Source organism: Bombina bombina, chromosome 9, assembly GCF_027579735.1.
Source record: "Bombina bombina isolate aBomBom1 chromosome 9, aBomBom1.pri, whole genome shotgun sequence".
Lineage (NCBI taxonomy): Eukaryota > Metazoa > Chordata > Amphibia > Anura > Bombinatoridae > Bombina > Bombina bombina.
Window position 1 is genome coordinate 277,762,748 of NC_069507.1, and position 20,952 is coordinate 277,783,699.

A 20,952-nucleotide genomic window follows, 5' to 3' on the forward strand; every position below is an offset into this window, starting at 1 on the left:
AATAAACATCTAGAGGCCAATTTAACAAATGTCTGTCGGACCTGATCCCACAGTGCGGATCAGGTCCGACAGACATCGCTGAATGCGGAGAGCGATACACTCTCCGTATTCAGCATTGCACCAGCAGCTCACAAGAGCTGCTGGTGCAACACCGCCCCCTGCAGACTCGCGGCCAATGGGCCGCCAGCAGGGGGTGTCAATCAACCCGATCGTACTCGATTGGGTTGAATTGCGGCGATTCCTGTCCGCCTGCTCAGAGCAGGCGGATAGGGTTATGGTGCAGCGGTCTTTGTGACCGCTGCTTCATAACTGCTGTTTCTCAACACGGGCCCTCAAGCTCCAATCGGAGCTTTATAGATAGGCCCCCATGTCAATACAGCCATATTAGTAGCGAGACGGATGATCTTAAGAAGTTGGAAAGATAAGAAAGCACCCAGTATAGCAGCCTTTATAAGGCCACTCCAATTAGCAATAGATCTAAAAGATCCTTTGATTTTGTTAGATAACAAATTGCGATTATTTTTGGCAAAATGGGAAAGGCTTATATTGTCATTCCCATGTGCTATACAAAGCTAAATTATATCCCTTCTATTCCAACAATTATTGCTGACAAATAGATATCGACATTTTGGAAGGATGGTCAATTTCTGAAGCTTAAGTTAGTTGATTGAGCTGCCTCTTTCTTTTCTTTATTTACTTGAACTTTGTTTTTTTGTCCGTCTTTGGCAATGGTTGTCCGTCTTTGGCAATGGTTGTCCGTCTTTGGCAATGGTTGTCCGTCTTTGTAATGTTTAACTGGGTTTAACTTCATATTACTCAGCTATGTCTGGCTCAGGTAATCACCTTATTTCATTTCTATATATGCTAGAGAGAGCATATTTTTTATAAAATCTTCCACTGCTAGGCTTAAAGTGTAATTTACCATCTCAAATGTAAGAAGATGTTAGTAATTATTTAGCTAAGATCTGTGAGCGTTATTATATGTATGTCCAACATAAAAACAGAAAATGTGTTTAATCTCCAGCCAGCTGTATTAAGAGAGTTTAGGAAGCTTATGACAATGCTTTGTTTTGTTTCTTTTGTCAGTCGGACATACATTTTGTAAAAAGTTATTGTTAGATTATTAACGGTATAATGTTCTGTTTGGATTGTCATGTTGAATTCTGCCCTGCGAGGCGTCGAATTTTGTTCTTTCTTTTTTGGCCTGATTGTATATTTTGCTGGAGACAAACAATAAAAAAAAAAAAAAAAAAAAGAATTTACAAGTGACCAAGGACGGGGTCACTTGCTCAGGTGGCTCTTAATGGCAGCAGTGATCACCAGGCTTACCGAAAAACATCAGGGGGTGGGGTATCCCCTATGCTGGCCCCTACAATACACAAACTTGAGGCCCCTTATTTGAAAGCAGTAATCCACAACGTTTAAATAAGAGGTCCTGTGCCCTTTGGCAGCTGATTGTCACAATGACAAGTATCTCATAGATTCCATTCTAGTGATTTTAAAAAGACATTTATCATCATAGCAATATAAAGGATGTCAGGTCCCACCATATAAATAATCGTGTACTAATGGTGATCACCTGGCAGTAAGCGCCAGCCTCATTTTGTTATATTGCTGATGTGTGTGTGAATTTATAAATAATATCATGAATACAAATAAATGGGAGACTTGACTGGGTATATGATATACTATGAAACTCTTTGGTGCAGTTATTTTATGTTTGGTGGGCAGGGGTAGGAGTATGCGCACACTGACTCACCTGCTTCACACTTCGGGAGCTTTTCCCTCCCTAAACTGTCGACCCAAATTCCCTCAGATGAGCAGTGATAGGTTCCTGTAATTAACAGAAAGAAACTGGTACAGTAAATGCTTAGTGTAGATTACTATATGTGCATGCAACCCCTGGTGTAATCAGTGCATGCCACCCTCATTAGTTAATATGCATGTGCCCCCTGCTGTAATCAGTATATGCCACCCTCATATGTGCATGTGCATTCAACTCTCATTAGTGCATGTGCATGCACCCCTGCAGTAATCAGTGCATTCCACCTTTATTAGTGCATGCACCCCTGCAGTAATCAGTGCATTCCACCTTTATTAGTGCATGCACCCCTGCAGTAATCAGTGCATTCCACCTTTATTAGTGCATGCACCCCCTGCTGTAGTCAGTGCATGACACCTCATATGCACATGCAACCCCTGCACATCACCTTCATCATCCTCTGCTCATTGTGCACCCCCTCCATCATCCTCTACTCATTGTGCGCCACCTACCTCATTCTCTACTCATTGTGCATCACCTCCCATATCCGCTACTCATTGGGTGCCACCTCAATCATCCTCTACTCATTGTGCACCACCTCCCATATCCGCTACTCATTGTGCACCACCTCCCTCATCTAATACTCATTGTGCGTCACCTCCCTCACCCAATACTCATTGTGCACCACCTCCATAATCCTCTACTCATTGTGCGCCACCTACCTCATCCTCTACTCATTGTGTGCCACCTCCCTCATCCTCTACTCATTGTGTGCCACCTCCCTCATCCTCTACTCATTATGCATCACCTCCCTCATCCTCTACTCATTGTGCACCACCTCAATCATCCTCTACTCATTGTGCACCACCTCCCTCATCCTCTACTCATTGTGTGCCACCTACCTCATCCTCTACTCATTGTGCGCCACCTCCCTCATTCTCTACTCATTGTGCACCACCTCCCTCATCCAATACTCATTGTGCGTCACCTCCCTCATCCAATACTCATTGTGCTCCACCTCCATCATCCTCTACTCATTGTGCGCCACCTCCCTCATCCAATACTCATTGTGTGCCACCCCCCTCATCCTCTACTCATTGTGTGCCACCTCCCTCATCCTCTACTCATTGGGCATCACCTCCCTCATCCTCTACTCATTGTGCACCACCTCAATCATCCTCTACTTATTGTGCGCCACCTCCCTCATCCTCTAATCATTGTGCACCACCTACCTCATCCTCTACTCATTGTGCGCCACCTCCCTCATCCTCTGCTCATTGTGCGCCACCTCCCTCATCCTCTACTCATTGTGTGCCACCTCCCTCATCCTCTACTCATTGTGCACCACCTCCCTCATCCTCTACTCATTGTCTGCCACCTCCCTCATGCTCTACTCATTGTGCGCCACATCCCTTATCCTCTACTCATTGTGCGCCACCTCCCTCATGCTCTACTCATTGTGCGCCACCTCCCTCATGCTCTACTCATTGTGCGCCACCTCCCTCATGCTCTACTCATTGTGCGCCACCTCCCTCATCCTCTGCTCATTGTGTGCCACGTCCCTCATCCTCTACTCATTGTGCGCCACCTCAATCATCCTCTACTCATTGTGCGCCACCTCCCTCATCCTCTACTCATTGTGTGCCACCTCCCTCATCCTCTACTCATTGTGCGCAACCTACCTCATCCTCTACGCATTGTGCGCCACCTCCCTCATCATCTGCTTATTGTACGCCACCTCCCTCATCCTCTACTCATTGTGCGCCACCTCCCTCATCCTTTTCTCATTGTGCGCCACCTCCCTCATCCTCTACTTATTGTGTGCCACCTCCCTCATCCTCTACCCATTGTGCGCCATGTCCCTCATCCTCTACTCATTGTGCACCACCTCCCTCATCCTTTTCTCAATGTGCACCACCTCCCTCATCCTCTGCTCATTGTGCGCCACCTCCATCATCCTCTACTCATTGTGCCCCACCTCCCTCATCCTCTGCTCATTGTGCATCCCCTCCCTCATCCTCTACTCATTGTGCATCCCCTCCCTCATCCTCTACTCATTGTGTGCCACCTACATCATCCTCTACTCATTGTGCACCACCTCCCTCATCCTTTTCTCAATGTGCACCACCTCCCTCATCCTCTGCTCATTGTGCGCCACCTCCATCATCCTCTACTCATTGTGCCCCACCTCCCTCATCCTCTGCTCATTGTGCATCCCCTCCCTCATCCTCTACTCATTGTGCATCCCCTCCCTCATCCTCTACTCATTGTGTGCCACCTACATCATCCTCTACTCATTGTGCGCCACCTCCCTCATCCTCTGGTTAGTGTGCACTAGCTCCTCAGCCTATACTCACAACCCCCACAGTGGTGCTTAATACTGACCATCCCCGGGTTGATCAAGGATCATTCTGTAATATTCAGAGATGCAGCTGTATTTGATTGTCATGTCATATGTTGTTTGATTGAAAGTCACAGTACCCATGTCTATGTCTTCAGGCGGCCCACAGTCTACAGCTGTACACAGGGGAAAAACATTTTAAATTAACTCACATACCACACCAGAGAGCAGGCACCCCAAAATGCCTAAAACCCCAATAACTCCCACAATCCACAGAAGCCTAATATTTGCCCCAACATTCAGAACCTTAATAACTGCCTTTAATCTAGAACCCTATCAACTACCCTAAACCCAGAACCCTAATAACTGCCCCTCACACTGATCCTACCCGCAGAGTGCGCTCACACCTCACACTGACCCTAACCCCAAAGTACTCACATCTCACGCTGACCCTAACCCCAGTGTGCGCTCACACCTCATGCTGACCCTAACCCCAGAGTGCGCTCACACCTCAGGCTGACCCTAACCGCAGTGTGAGCTCACACCTCATGCTGACCCTAACCCCAGTGTGTGCTCACACCTCATGCTGACCCTAACCCCAGAGTGCGCTCACACCTCACACTGACCTTAACCCCAGTGTGCGCTCACACCTCATGCTGACCCTATCCCCAGAGTGTGTTCACACCTCACACTTACCCTAACCCCAGAGTGCGCTCACACTGACCCTAACCCCAAGGTACTCACACCTCACACTGACTCTAACAATAGACTGTACTAACACTTCATGCTGACCCTAACCTCAGAGTGCACACACACTGACCCTAACCCCAAGGTACTCACACCTCACACTGACTCTAACAAAAGATCGTACTCACACTTCATGCTGACCCTAACCTCAGAGTGCGCACACACCTGACGCTGATCCTAAACCCAGAGTGTGCTCACACCTCATGCTGACCCTAAACACAGAGTGTGCTCACACCTCACACTGACCCTAACCCCAGAGTGTGCTCACACCTCATGCTGACCCTAACCTCAGAGTACTCACACTGACCCTAATCCTAGAGTGTGCTCACACCTCACACTGACCCTAATCCCAGAGTGTGCTCACAAGTCACACTGACCCTAACCCGAGAGTGTGCTCACAAGTCACACTGACCCTAACCCCAGAGTATTCAAACTAACTCTAACCCCAGAGTGCGCTCACACCTTACACTGACCCTAAACCCAGAGTACTCACACTGACCCTAACCCCAGAGTGCGCTCAAACACCTCACACTGACCCTAACCCCAGAATACTTACACTGACCCTAACCCCAGAATACTTACACTGACCCTAACCCCAGAGTACTCACACTGACCCTAACCCCAGAGTGCGCTCACAAATCACACTAATCCTACCTCCAGAGTACTCACACTGACTATAACCCCAGAATGCGCTTACACCTCACACTCAGGTAGATTACGAGTTATGCGCGTAAGAGGGTTTTTAACAAACGCAACAAAAGTTGCGTTATTTCTTCCTCCATAGTGCTGCCATTACAAGTTTTGAAACAGCCGACTTGTGCGTGTGATATGGTTGTGTTAAGATCCATACCTCACAAAATACAAGCGCTGTTTTGACGTGCTCGTGCATGCTTTCCCCATAGACATCAATGGGGGTAGCATTTTAGAAAAAACACCTGCGATCGCGGAATGAAAAGCTCTGTAATGCAGCCCCATTGATGTCTATGGGGAAAAAAAAGTTACGTTTAATCCTAACACAACATAACATAAACCCTAAGTCTAAACACCCCTAATCTGCTGCCCCTGACATCGTCAACACCTAAATAAAGTTATTAACCCCTAATCTGTCGCTCCCGATATCACTGCAAACTAAATAAATGTATTAACCCCTAATCTGCAGCTCCCGATATTGCCGCCCCTAAACTAAAGTTATTAACCCCTATTCCCTCGCACCCCAACATCGCCCACACTATAATAAATCTATAAACCCCTATTCCGCCGTTCCCCGGCATTGCCGCCACTAAATAAAGCTATTAACCCCTAAACCTCTGGCCTCCCACATCACTACCATTAAATAAACCTATTAACCCATAAACCTCCAGCCCCCCACATCGCAACAACCTAAATGAAACGATTAACCCTTAAACCTAACCCTAAACCTAACATCCCCTAACTTTAACATAATTAAAATAGAGCTAAATTAAAGTTACAATTATTAACTAAATAACACCTATTGAAAACTAAATACATACTTACCTATGAAATAAAACCGAAGATAGCTACAATATAACTAATAGTTATTTTGTAGCTAGCTTAGGTTTTATTTTTGCTTCAGAGTTAAGTTTGTATTTATTTTAACTAGGTAGACTTTGTTAGTAAATAGTTATTAACTATTTACTAACTACCTAGTTAAAATAAATACAAACTTACCTGTGAAATAAACCCTAAGCAACCTTACACTAAAACCTAACATTACAAAAAATAAATCACACTAAAATTACAAAAAATAAAAAACACTAAAATTACTAAAAATAAAAAAAACTTACCATTACAAAAAATAACAAACGAAATTATACAAAACAATAAAAATTATTCCTATTCTAATACCCTGTTTAAAAAAAAAAAAAAAACACCCCAAAATAAAAAAGCCTACTCTATAATAAACTAGGGCATTGCCCTAAAGATAACAGCTCTTTTGCTACAAAAGAAAAACAAACACCCCCCTAACAGTATACAAACCCCCACCCCCCAAACCCACAAACTAAAAATAAAGTAAAACCTAATCTACCCATTGTCCTGAAAAGGGCATTTGTATGGGCATTGCCCTTAAAATGGCATTCAGCTCTTTTAAGAGTGCCCATCCTAATCTAAAAAAAAAAACACCCCAAAAAAACCTTAAAAATACCTAACTCTAACCCCTCTTTAGGTACTCACAGTTGTTGATGTCCCGCTTAAACGAACTTCATCCTGGCGGCTTCATCTTCATCCAGGCTGCATTTTCATCCAGACGGCTCCATCTTCATCCATCGCGGGACCGGCATCTTCTTCATCCCTGCAGAGGCGGAGGTCCAGGTCGAAGTCCTGGAGGAGGTCCAGGCAGAGGTCCAGGTGGAGGTCCATCGAGCCGATGTGGAGATCCTCTTCATGCAATCGTCCGCTGCACAAAGAGGATTGAAATGCAAGGTACCCCTTTTATACTGGGGGTATCATTGCATTCCTATTGGCTGAAAAATTTGAATCAGCCAATAGGAATTAGGGCTGCTAAAATCCTATTGGCTGTTATAATCAGCCAATATGATTTAATCAGCTCTCATTCTATTGGCTGATTCAAATTTTTCAGCCAATAGGATTGCAATGATACCCCCAGTATAAAAGGGGTACCTTGCATTTTAATCCTCCATGTGCATTGGACGATTGCCTGAAGAGGACCTCCACGTCGGATTTATGGACCTCCGCCTCCACAGGGATGAAGAAGATGCCAGTTCTGTGATGGATGAAGATGGAGCTGCCTGAATGAAGACCTTTAGCCACCTAGATGTTCGGGCTTCAGGAACTGTAAATGGATCTTTCGGGGGTTAGTGTTAGGATTTTTTAAACTTTTTTGGGTGTTTTTTTTTAGTTTAGGGTTTTTCTTAAAAGAGCTAAATGCCCTTTTCAGGGCAATGCAAAAGAGTTAAATGCCCTTTTAAGGGCAATGCCCATACAAATGCCCTTTTCAGGGCAATGGGTAGCTTAGGTTTTTTGTTAGAGTTAGTTTTTTTATTTTGGGGGTTGGTTGGGTGGTGGGTTTTACTGTTGGGGTCTTTGTATTTTTTTTACAGGTAAAAGCCCTTTTAAGGGCTATTGGTAGTTTATTGTAGGCTAGGGTTTTTTTATTTTGGGTGCACTCTTTTATTTTTATAGGGCTATTAGATTACGTGTAATTCTTTTTTATTTTTGATAATTTCGTTTGTTATTTTTCATTATTTAGTGTTTGTTATTTTTTGTAATTTAGTATTTTTTATTTTTTGTAATTAGATACTTTGTCATTTTTATAGTAGTGTTAGGATATTTTTAATGTGTATTTTAGTTTTCTTTAATTGGTAGTTAGTTTAATTTTAGTTTAATAGTTATATTAGTTTAATTGTTAGTTTAAATTAAAAAAAAATAATTTTACAGTTTTAATTTAATTTATGATAGGGAAATTGTAATTTTAATATAAAGTTAGGGGGGCATTAGGTTTAGGGGTTACTAGTTTAAATTAGTTTATTGTGATGTGGGGGGCTTTCGGTTTAGGGGTTTATAGTTTAATATAGTATATTTAGTTGTGGGGGGCTTCCAGTTTAGGGGTTAATAGTTTAATTTAGTATATTTCGTTGTGGGGGGTTTCCGGTCTAGGGGTTAATAGTTTAATTTAGTATATTTTGTTGTGGGGGCTTCCGGTTTAGGGGTTAATAGTCAATAGAATGAGAGCTGCTTAAATCCTATTGGCTGATTTGAACAGCTAATAGGATTTTAGCAGCCCTAATTCCTATTGGCTGATTCAAATTTTTCAGCCAATAGGAATGCAATGGTAACACCAGTATAAAAGGGGTACCTTGCATTTCAATCCTCAGTGTGCATCAGACGATTGCATGAAAAGGACCTCCACATCGGATTGATGGACCTCCACCTTAGACTTCCGCCTGGACCTTCTCCTGGACCTCCGTTTTGGACCTTCGCCTGGACCTCCACCTCCGCACATCGATCGCTCTGCCTCTGCAGGGATGAAGAAGATGCCGGTCCAGCGATGGATGAAGATGGAGCTGCCTGGATGAAGACCTCTCGCCGCCTGGATGTTCGGACTTCAGGAACTGTAAGTGGATCTTTGGGGGGCTAGTGTTAGCATTTTTTAAACTTTTTTGGGTGGGGTTTTTTTTTTAGTTTAGGGTTAGGGCTTTTCTTAAAAGAGCTTAATGCCCTTTTCCGGGCAATGCAAAAGAGCTAAATGCTCTTTTAAGGGCAATGCCCATACTAATGCCCTTTTCAGGGCAATGGGTAGCTTAGGTTTTTCGTTGTAGTTAGGTTTTTTTATTTTGGGGGTTGGTTGGGTGGTGAGTTTTACTGTTGGGGGTTTCTTTGTATTTTTTTACAGGTAAAAGAGCTGTTTAACTTAGGACAATGCCCTACAAAAGGCCCTTTTAAGGGCTTTTGGTAGTTTATTGTAGGCTAGGTTTTTTTTTATTTTGGGTGGGCTTTTTATTTTTATAGGGCTATTAGATTAGGTGTAATTCTTTTTTATTTTTGATCATTTCGTTTGTTATTTTTCATAATTTAGTATTTTTTATTTTTGTAATTATTATTATTATTATTATTATTATCATTTATTTGTATAGCGCCGCCTAATTCCGTAGCGCTGGGTACAATGATAGGGGTATACAATGACAAAGATTTGTGATAAAATACAAAACATAACAAAACTAAACAAATCTAGCACAGGAGGAAGAGGGCCCTGCTCCGGAGAGCTCACAGTCTATAGGTTTAGGGTGCAGAGACATAAGGTTGGGGTAGCTTGTTACATCGGTTGTATTTGCAGCAGTGAGTCAGGCAGTACATGTATTAGTTTGGTTCGGATGCGGGATGGAGGAGAGATGGTAAGCCTCTCTGAATAGGTGGGTTTTCAAGGATCATCTGAAGCTATACAAGGTTGGAGACAGTCTAATGGAGTGGGGTAGAGAGTTCCAGAGGACAGGAGCAGCACGTGCAAAGTCTTGGAGGCGGGAGTGGTATGTAGAGATAACAGGAGTGTAGAGACGTAGGTCAGAGGTTGATCGAAGAGGACGGGATGGGGAATATTTCACGATGAGAGAGGAAATATAGTTGGGAATTAGACTGTTGAGTGCTTTGTAGGTTAGGGCTAATACTTTAAATTGTATTCTGGAGTGTATGGGGAGCCAGTGTAGAGACTGGCAGAGCAGAGCAGCTGATGTAGATCATCGACTTAGGTGGATGAGTCTAGCAGAAGCATTCATAATATATTGGAGGGAGGAGAGGCGGTGTTTTGGAAGGCCATTTAGGAGTAGATTGCAATAATCAATGCGTGACAGGATGAGGGAATGAATAAGTATTTTTGTAGTTTTTTGAGTAAGGAAGGAACGAATTCTGGAAATGTTGCATAGGTGTGAACGGCAGGATTGTAAGCATTTGTATATGTAGGTTGAATGTGAGTTCTGAGTCTAGTGTGACCCCAAGGCAGCGGACCTGGGGTGAGGTGTTGAGAATAGAGTCTCCAACCATCAGAGAAATGTCAGGTGTCAGATGTCTCGAAGAGGGGGGGATAAGAAGCAGCTCAGTTTTGGACAGATTGAGTTGGAAGTAGTGTGAAGAAATCCAAGAGAAAATTGCAGAGAGGCAGTCAGAAATCTGGTTGAGTAAAGAGTGAGAGATATCAGGAGAGGAAAGATAGATTTGGGTATCATCAGAATATAGGTGGTACTTGAAACCAAAGGAGGCTATACATTTTCCAAGGTAGGATGTATAAAGAGAGAAAAGCAAGGGGCCCAAGACAGAGCCTTGCGGTACTCCAACTGAGAGAGGCATAGGATCACAAGATATGTTGTTAAAGGAAACTGAAAACGAGCGTTTTGAAAGATATGATGCAAACCAGGAGAGGGCTGTGTCTCGGATGCCAAATGAATGTAGTATTTTTAGGAGGAGAGGATGGTCAACTGTGTCAAAAGCTGTGGACAGGTCAAGAAGAATTAGTAAGGAGTAATGGCCTTTTGCTTTAGCTGATAACAGGTCATTTGTTACTTTAGCAAGAGCAGTTTCTGTTGAGTGTTTAGGGCGGAAACCAGATTGTAGTGGATCAAGTAAGGAATTAGCTGTGAGAAATTGAGTTAGCCGATTATAGACTAGTCGTTCCAATAATTTTGAAGCAAAGGGAAGTAAGGAGACCGGTCGATAGTTAGAAGGCGTGGAGGGATCAAGCAAGGGCTTTTTTAGGATTGGTATGATTGACGCATGCTTGAATGTGTCAGGAAATGTGCCAGCGGTGGGAGATTGGTTAAAGAGATGAGATAGGGTAGGGGTTAGTGAAGCAGAGAGAGAGGGAATAAGTCGTGAAGGAATAGGGTCAAGTGGGCAGGTTGTCAGATGAACCAAGGATAGGAGTGCAGAGACTTCTTCCTCTGTTACAGGAGGGAAGTAGCATAGATTTTTGTTAATAGAAGGGGTGAGTAGGATCGCTGGGTTTGCGGGGTGTGAGGTGCAGATCTCTTTTCTAATGGTGTCAATTTTATTTTTGAAGTGATCAGCAATAATTTGAGCAGTGAGGTTGGTAGTGGGCAGGGGGCAGGCGGACGTAGAAGGGAGTTAACGGTTGAGAACAGTTTTCTGGGGTTGGATGCGTGAGATGACACAAGGGAGGAGAAATAAACTTGTTTGGCCAGGCTGAGCGCAGAGTTGTAGGACTTAAGGGTGCATTTATAATGTTGGAAATCAGCAAAGGTGCGTGATTTCCTCCACTGCCGTTCAGCAGCCCGTGAGCATCGCTGAAGATATCTGGTCTTTTTAGTGTGCCACGGTTTCTGTCGAGTGATTGATGTACGTCGAAGAGTGGAGGGTGCAGTTTTGTCAAGTGTTGATTTTAGTGCCGAATTATACTGTAGAGTCACGAGGGCCTAGATTTGGAGTTTGGCGGTAAAAGGGCTGTTAACGCTCCGCGGGTTTTTTTCTGGCCGCACCATAAAATTAACTCTGGTATCGAGAGTTCAAAAAAATGCTGCGTTAGGCTCCAAAAAAGGAGCGTAGAGCATTTTTACCGCAAATGCAACTCTCGATACCAGAGTTGCTTACGGACGCGGCCAGCCTCAAAAACGTGCTCGTGCACGATTCTCCCATAGGAAACAATGGGGCTGTTTGAGCTGAAAAAAAACCTAACACCTGCAAAAAAGCCGCGTTCAGCTCCTAACGCAGCCCCATTGTTTCCTATGGGGAAACACTTCCTACGTCTGCACCTAACACTCTAACATGAACCCCGAGTCTAAAGACCCCTAACCTTACACTTATTAACCCCTATTCTGCCGCCCCCGCTATCGCTGACCCCTGCATTACACTTTTAACCCCTAATCTGCCGCTCCGTAAACCGCCGCAACCTACGTTATCCCTATGTACCCCTAATCTGCTGCCCTAACATCGCCGACCCCTATGTTATATTTATTAACCCCTAATCTGCCCCCCACAACGTCGCCGACACCTACCTACACTTATTAACCCCTAATCTGCCGAGCGGACCTGAGCGCTACTATAATAAAGTTATTAACCCCTAATCCGCCTCACTAACCCTATCATAAATAGTATTAACCCCTAATCTGCCCTCCCTAACATCGCCGACACTTAACTTCAATTATTAACCCCTAATCTTCCGATCGGAGCTCACCGCTATTCTAATAAATGTATTAACCCCTAAAGCTAAGTCTAACCCTAACCCTAACACCCCCCTAACTTAAATATAATTTTAATCTAACGAAATAAATTAACTCTTATTAAATAAATTATTCCTATTTAAAGCTAAATACTTACCTGTAAAATAAACCCTAATATAGCTACAATATAAATTATAATTATATTATAGCTATTTTAGGATTAATATTTATTTTACAGGCAACTTGGTATTTATTTTAACCAGGTACAATAGCTATTAAATAGTTAAGAACTATTTAATAGTTACCTAGTTAAAATATTTACAAAATTACCTGTAAAATAAATCCTAACCTAAGATATAATTAAACCTAACACTACCCTATCAATAAAATAATTAAATAAACTACCTACAATTACCTACAATTAACCTAACACTACACTATCAATAAATTAAATAAACACAATTGCTACAAATAAATACAATTAAATAAACTAGCTAAAGTACAAAAAATAAAAAAGAACTAAGTTACAGAAAATAAAAAAATATTTACAAACATAAGAAAAATATTACAACAATTTTAAACTAATTACACCTACTCTAAGCCCCCTAATAAAATAACAAAGCCCCCCAAAATAAAAAATTCCCTACCCTATTCTAAATTAAAAAAGTTACAAGCTCTTTTACCTTACCAGCCCTGAACAGGGCCCTTTGCGGGGCATGCCCCAAGAAGTTCAGCTCTTTTGCCTGTAAAAAAAAACATACAATACCCCCCCCCCCAACATTACAACCCACCACCCACATACCCCTAATCTAACCCAAACCCCCCTTAAATAAACCTAACACTAATCCCCTGAAGATCTTCCTACCTTGTCTTCACCATCCAGGTATCACCGATCGGTCCTGGCTCCGATATCTTCATCCAACCCAAGCGGGGGCTAGACATCCACTGAAGAAGTCCAGAAGAGGGTCCAAAGTCTTCCTCCTATCCGGCAAGAAGAGGACATCCGGACCGGCAAACATCTTCTCCAAGCGGCATCTTCTATCTTCTTCCATCCGGAGCGAAGCGGCAGGATCCTGAAGACCTCCAGCGCGGAACATCCATCCGGCCCGACGACTGATCGACGAATGACTGTTCCTTTAAGGGACGTCATCCAAGATGGCGTCCCTCGAATTCCGATTGGCTGATAGGATTCTATCAGCCAATCGGAATTAAGGTATGAATTTTCTGATTGGCTGATGGAATCAGCCAATCAGAATCTAGTTCAATCCGATTGGCTGATCCAATCAGCCAATCAGATTGAGCTCGCATTCTATTGGCTGATCGGAACAGCCAATAGAATGCGAGCTCAATCTGATTGGCTGATTGGATCAGCCAATCGGATTGAACTAGATTCTGATTGGCTGATTCCATCAGCCAATCAGAAAATTCATACCTTAATTCCGATTGGCTGATAGAATCCTATCAGCCAATCGGAATTCGAGGGACGCCATCTTGGATGACGTCCCTTAAAGGAACAGTCATTCGTCGATCAGTCGTCGGGCCGGATGGATGTTCCGCGCTGGAGGTCTTCAGGATCCTGCCGCTTCGCTCCGGATGGAAGAAGATAGAAGATGCCGCTTGGAGAAGATGTTTGCCGGTCCGGATGTCCTCTTCTTGCCGGATAGGAGGAAGACTTTGGACCCTCTTCTGGACTTCTTCAGTGGATGTCTAGCCCCCGCTTGGGTTGGATGAAGATATCGGAGCCAGGACCGATCGGTGATACCTGGATGGTGAAGACAAGGTAGGAAGATCTTCAGGGGATTAGTGTTAGGTTTATTTAAGGGGGGTTTGGGTTAGATTAGGGGTATGTGGGTGGTGGGTTGTAATGTTGGGGGGGGGGTATTGTATGTTTTTTTTTACAGGCAAAAGAGCTGAACTTCTTGGGGCATGCCCCGCAAAGGGCCCTGTTCAGGGCTGGTAAGGTAAAAGAGCTTGTAACTTTTTTAATTTAGAATAGGGTAGGGAATTTTTTATTTTGGGGGGCTTTGTTATTTTATTAGGGGGCTTAGAGTAGGTGTAATTAGTTTAAAATTGTTGTAATATTTTTCTTATGTTTGTAAATATTTTTTTATTTTCTGTAACTTAGTTCTTTTTTATTTTTTGTACTTTAGCTAGTTTATTTAATTGTATTTATTTGTAGCAATTGTGTTTATTTAATTTATTGATAGTGTAGTGTTAGGTTAATTGTAGGTAATTGTAGGTAGTTTATTTAATTATTTTATTGATAGGGTAGTGTTAGGTTTAATTATATCTTAGGTTAGGATTTATTTTACAGGTAATTTTGTAAATATTTTAACTAGGTAACTATTAAATAGTTCTTAACTATTTAATAGCTATTGTACCTAGTTAAAATAAATACCAAGTTGCCTGTAAAATAAATATTAATCCTAAAATAGCTATAATATAATTATAATTTATATTGTAGCTATATTAGGGTTTATTTTACAGGTAAGTATTTAGCTTTAAATAGGAATAATTTATTTAATAAGAGTTAATTTATTTCGTTAGAATAAAATTATATTTAACTTAGGGGGGTGTTAGTGTTAGGGTTAGACTTAGCTTTAGGGGTTAATACATTTATTAGAATAGCGGTGAGCTCCGATCGGAAGATTAGGGGTTAATAATTGAAGTTAAGTGTCGGCGATGTTAGGGAGGGCAGATTAGGGGTTAATACTATTTATTATAGGGTTAGTGAGGCGGATTAGGGCTTAATAACTTTATTATAGTAGCGCTCAGGTCCGCTCGGCAGATTAGGGGTTAATAAGTGTAGGCAGGTGTCGGCGACGTTGAGGGGGGCAGATTAGGGGTTAATAAATATAACATAGGGGTCGGCGGTGTTAGGGGCAGCAGATTAGGGGTACATAGGGATAACGTAGGTGGCGGCGCTTTGCGGTCGGAAGATTAGGGGTTAATTATTTTAAGTAGCTGGCGGCGATGTTGTGGGGGGCAGATTAGGGGTTAATAAATGTAATATAGGGGTCGGCGGGGGTTAGGGGCAGCAGATTAGGGGTACATAAGTATAACGTAGGTGGCGGTCGGCAGATTAGGGGTTAAAATTTTTAATCGAGTGGCGGCGATGTGGGGGGGAGCTCGGTTTAGGGGTACATAGGTAGTTTATGGGTGTTAGTGTACTTTAGGGTACAGTAGTTAAGAGCTTTATAAACCGGCGTTAGCCAGAAAGCTCTTAACTACTGACTTTTTTCTGCGGCTGGAGTTTTGTCGTTAGAGCTCTAACGCTCACTTCAGAAACGACTCTAAATACCGGAGTTAGGAAGATCCCATTGAAAAGATAGGATACGCAAATGGCGTAGGGGGATCTGCGGTATGGAAAAGTCGCGGCTGAAAAGTGAGCGTTAGACCCTTACCTACACGACTCTAAATACCGGCGGTAGCCTAAAACCAGCGTTAGGAGCCTCTAACGCTGGTTTTCACGGCTACCGCCGAACTCCAAATCTAGGCCGAGGTTTGGGCAAGAGAGGGATGAAATGTCAGAGAGCAGAGGACTCAGTTGAGTGGAAAAGTCTGTGAGATCCAAGTCATTTAAATTCCTGTGAGGTAACAGTTTTTTGGGGGCTTGCAAAGATGTTTCAGGTAGAGTAAGAGAGAAAGTTAATAGATGGTGGTCAGAGAGAGGAAAGAGGAAGTTAAGGGAGTTGGAAACAGCACAGAGATTAGTGAAGACCAGGTCTATAGAGTTGCCTTCACAGTGTGTTGGAGATGTTGTCCACTGGGACAGGCCTAAAGAGGTGGTAAGGGATAGAAGTTTAGAGGCAGCAGGCGTGTTAGGCTTATCAAGGGGTATGTTGAAGTCTCCTAAGATGAGAGAAGGGACATTAGAAGAGAGAAAATGTGGAAGCCAGGCTTCAAAGTGGTCCAGAAATTGTGATGCTGGGTCAGGGGGCCAATAGATAACTGCAACATGAAGAGCTATAGGGGAGAAGAGGCGGATAGCGTTAACTTCAAAAGATGAGAAGGAAAGACAGGGGGGGTGAAGGAATGCAGTGAAAGGTACTGTGCAGAGACTACTCCTTCTCCTTGTTTGTCTCCAGGCCTGGGAGTGTGACTGAAATGCAGGCCGCCATAGGACAGAGAGGCTACAGCAGTTGTGTTAGTGGAGGAAAACCAAGTTTCAGTGAGGGCTAACAGGTTAAGTGAACGTGAAATAAATAGGCCGTGAATAGATGTAAGCTTATTGCATACCGAGCGTGCATTCCAAAGGGCACACGAGAATTGGGGTGTAGTAATAGAGGTGCCGTTAATGAGGTTTAGAGGGTTACGTGTGCAAGGTGTATGAGGTGTCATTTGGGGTAGTGATCTGAGGGAAGCAGAGGGTGGACCTGGGTTAGGAGAGACATCCCCAGCTGCAAGAACAAGAAAGATGGTGAGTGAAAGGAGATGAGGATGTGTCTTATGTTATTAGATACTTTGTAATTTTTAAAGTATTGTTAGAAGTTTTTTTAATGTGTATTTTAGTTTTCTTTAATTGTTAGTTTAATTGTTAGTTTAATAGTTATATTAGTTTAATTGTTAGTTTAATTTTAGTTTAATAGTTATATTAGTTTAATTGTTAGTTTAAACTTAGTTTTTTTAATTTGACAGTTTTAATTCAGCCAGATTACGAGTTTTGCGGTAATAGCTGCTCGATGCTAACTTGCAAGTTATTTGCACCGCTCACTTCCCTACAGCGCTGGTATTACAGGTTTTTATAAACCCGGCATTAAAAGACAAGAAGTGAGCGTAGAGCAAAACTGGGATCCATACCGCACTCCAATACCAGCGCTGCTTAAGTCAGCGGTGAGCTGGTTTTACGTGCTCATGCACGATTTCCCCATAGACATCAATGGGGAGAGCCGGCTGAGAAAAAGCCTAACACCTGCAATAAAGCAACGTAAAGCTCAGTAACGCAGCCCCATTGATTCCTATGGGGAAACAAAATGTATGTTTACACCTAACACCCTAACATAAACCCCAAGTCTAAACACCCCTAATCTTACACTTATTAACCCCTAATCTGCTGCCCCCGACATTGCCGACACCTACATTATACTTATTAACCCCTAATCTGCCGCTCCGGATTTTGCCACCACTATAATAAACATATTAACCCCTAAACCGCCGCACTCCCGCATCGCAAACACTAGTTAAATATTATTAACCCCTAATCTGCCGCCCCTAACATCGCCGCCACCTACCTACATTTATTAACCCCTAATCTGCCGCCCCTAACATTGCCGCCACTATACTAAAGTTATTAACCCCTAACCCTAAGTCTAACCCTAACCCCCCTAACTTAAATATAATTCAAATAAATCTAAAGAAAACCTACTATTAATAACTAAAAAATTCCTATTTAAAACTAAATACTTACCTATAAAATAAACCCTAAGCTAGCTACAATATAACTAATAGTTAAATTGTATCTAGCTTAGGTTTTATTTTTATTTTACAGGCAAGTTTGTATTTATTTTAACTAGGTAGAATAGTTACTAAATAGTTATTAACTATTTACTAACTACCTAGTTAAAATAAATACAAATTTACCTGTAAAATAAAACCTAACCTGCCTTACAATAAGACCAAACTTTACACTAAAATTAAAAACATTACCTAAATTAAATACAATTACCTAAATGACAAAAAAAACAAAACACTAAATTACACAAAATAAGAAACAAATTACAAGATATTTAAACTAATTACACCTAATCTAATAGCCCTATCAAAATAAAAAAAGCCCCCCCAAAATAAAAAAATCCTAGCCTAAACTAAACTACCAATAGCCCTTAAAAGGGCCTTTTGCGGGGCATTGCCCCAAAGAAATCAGCTCTTTTACCTGTAAAAAAAAAAATACAAACAACCCCTCCAACAGTAAAACCCACCACCCACACAACCAAACCCCCCAAATAAAACCCTAACTAAAAAAACCTAAGCTCCCCATTGCCCTGAAAAGGGCATTTGGATGGGCATTGCCCTTAAAAGGTCAGTTAGCTCTATTGCTGCCCAAACCCTAACATAAAAATAAAACCCACCCAATAATCCCTTAAAAAATCCTAACACTAACCCCCGAAGATCCACTTACAGTTTTGAAGAGCCGACATCCATCCTCAACGAAGCTGGGAGAAGTCCTCAGCGAAGCGGCAAGAAGTCCTCAACGAAGCCGAAGTCTTCATCCAAGCCGGCAGAAGTGGTCCTCCAGATGGGCAGATGTCTTCATGCAGACGGCATCTTCTATCTTCATCCATCCGGCACGGAGGGGGTCCATCTTCAAGACATCCGGCACGGAGCATCCTCTTCTGCCGACGACTCCCGACAAATGAAGGTTCCTTTAAGTGATGTCATCTAAGATGGAGTTCCTTAGATTTCGATTGGCTGATAGAATTCTATCAGCCAATCGGAATTAAGGTTGAAAAAATCCTATTGGCTGATGCATTCAGCCAATAGGATTGAGCTTGCATTCTATTGGCTGATTGGAACAGCCAATAGAATGCAAGCTCAATCCTATTGGCTGATTGCATCAGCCAATAGGATTTTTTCAACCTTAATTCCGATTGGCTGATAGAATTCTATCAGCCAATCGGAATCTAAGGGATGCCATCTTGGATGATGTCAATTAAAGGAACCTTCATTCGTCGGGAGTCGTCGGCAGAAGAGGATGCTTCGCGCCGGATGTCTTGAAGATGGACCTGCTCCGCGCTGGATTGATGAAGAGAGAAGATGCTGTCTGGATAAAGACTTCTGCCCGTCTGGAGGACCACTTCTGCCGGCTTGGATGAAGAATTATCCTGGCTTCGTTGAGGACTTCTTGCCGTTTGGATAAAGACTTCTGCCAACTTCGTTGAGGATGGATGTCGGCTCTTCAAAACTGTAAGTGGATCTTCGGAGGTTAGTGTTAGGTTTTTTTAAGGGTTTATTGGGTGGGTTTTATTTTTAGATTAGGGTTTGGGCAGCAATAGAGCTAACTGTCATTTTAAGGGCAATGCCCATCCAAATGCCCTTTTCAGGGCAATGGGGAGCTTAGTTTTTTTTAGTTAGGGTTTTATTTGGGGGGTTTGGTTGTGTGGGTGGTAGGTTTTACTGTTTGGAGGGTTGTTTGTATTTAGGAGGGTTGTTTGGCGGTAAAAGGGCTGTTAACGCTCCGCGGGTTTTTTTCTGGCCGCACCATAAAATTAACTCTGGTATCGAGAGTTCAAAAAAATGCTGCGTTAGGCTCCAAAAAAGGAGCGTAGAGCATTTTTACCGCAAATGCAACTCTCGATACCAGAGTTGCTTACGGACGCGGCCAGCCTCAAAAACGTGCTCGTGCACGATTCTCCCATAGGAAACAATGGGGCTGTTTGAGCTGAAAAAAAACCTAACACCTGCAAAAAAGCCGCGTTCAGCTCCTAACGCAGCCCCATTGTTTCCTATGGGGAAACACTTCCTACGTCTGCACCTAACACTCTAACATGAACCCCGAGTCTAAAGACCCCTAACCTTACACTTATTAACCCCTATTCTGCCGCCCCCCGCTATCGCTGACCCCTGCATTACACTTTTAACCCCTAATCTGCCGCTCCGTAAACCGCCGCAACCTACGTTATCCCTATGTACCCCTAATCTGCTGCCCTAACATCGCCGACCCCTATGTTATATTTATTAACCCCTAATCTGCCCCCCACAACGTCGCCGACACCTACCTACACTTATTAACCCCTAATCTGCCGAGCGGACCTGAGCGCTACTATAATAAAGTTATTAACCCCTAATCCGCCTCACTAACCCTATCATAAATAGTATTAACCCCTAATCTGCCCTCCCTAACATCGCCGACACTTAACTTCAATTATTAACCCCTAATCTTCCGATCGGAGCTCACCGCTATTCTAATAAATGTATTAACCCCTAAAGCTAAGTCTAACCCTAACCCTAACACCCCCCTAACTTAAATATAATTTTAATCTAACGAAATAAATTAACTCTTATTAAATAAATTATTCCTATTTAAAGCTAAATACTTACCTGTAAAATAAACCCTAATATAGCTACAATATAAATTATAATTATATTATAGCTATTTTAGGATTAATATTTATTTTACAGGCAACTTGGTATTTATTTTAACCAGGTACAATAGCTATTAAATAGTTAAGAACTATTTAATAGTTACCTAGTTAAAATATTTACAAAATTACCTGTAAAATAAATCCTAACCTAAGATATAATTAAACCTAACACTACCCTATCAATAAAATAATTAAATAAACTACCTACAATTACCTACAATTAACCTAACACTACACTATCAATAAATTAAATAAACACAATTGCTACAAATAAATACAATTAAATAAACTAGCTAAAGTACAAAAAATAAAAAAGAACTAAGTTACAGAAAATAAAAAAATATTTACAAACATAAGAAAAATATTACAACAATTTTA

At 42.3% G+C, this 20,952-nt stretch overlaps 1 protein-coding gene across 1 annotated transcript in view; it reads right to left on the minus strand.

Annotated features, from left to right (window-relative positions):
* The window catches only part of LOC128640588 (complement C1s subcomponent-like), a 153,834-nt gene that overhangs the window by 111,786 nt on the left and 21,096 nt on the right, over positions 1–20,952 (minus strand). The window contains exons 3-4 of the mRNA XM_053693058.1: positions 4,148–4,279; positions 1,760–1,834 (exon numbers count right to left, since the gene is read on the minus strand). Of these exons, the coding sequence (XP_053549033.1) occupies positions 1,760–1,834; positions 4,148–4,279 (207 nt within the window). The remainder of the gene's footprint in view (positions 1–1,759; positions 1,835–4,147; positions 4,280–20,952) is intronic.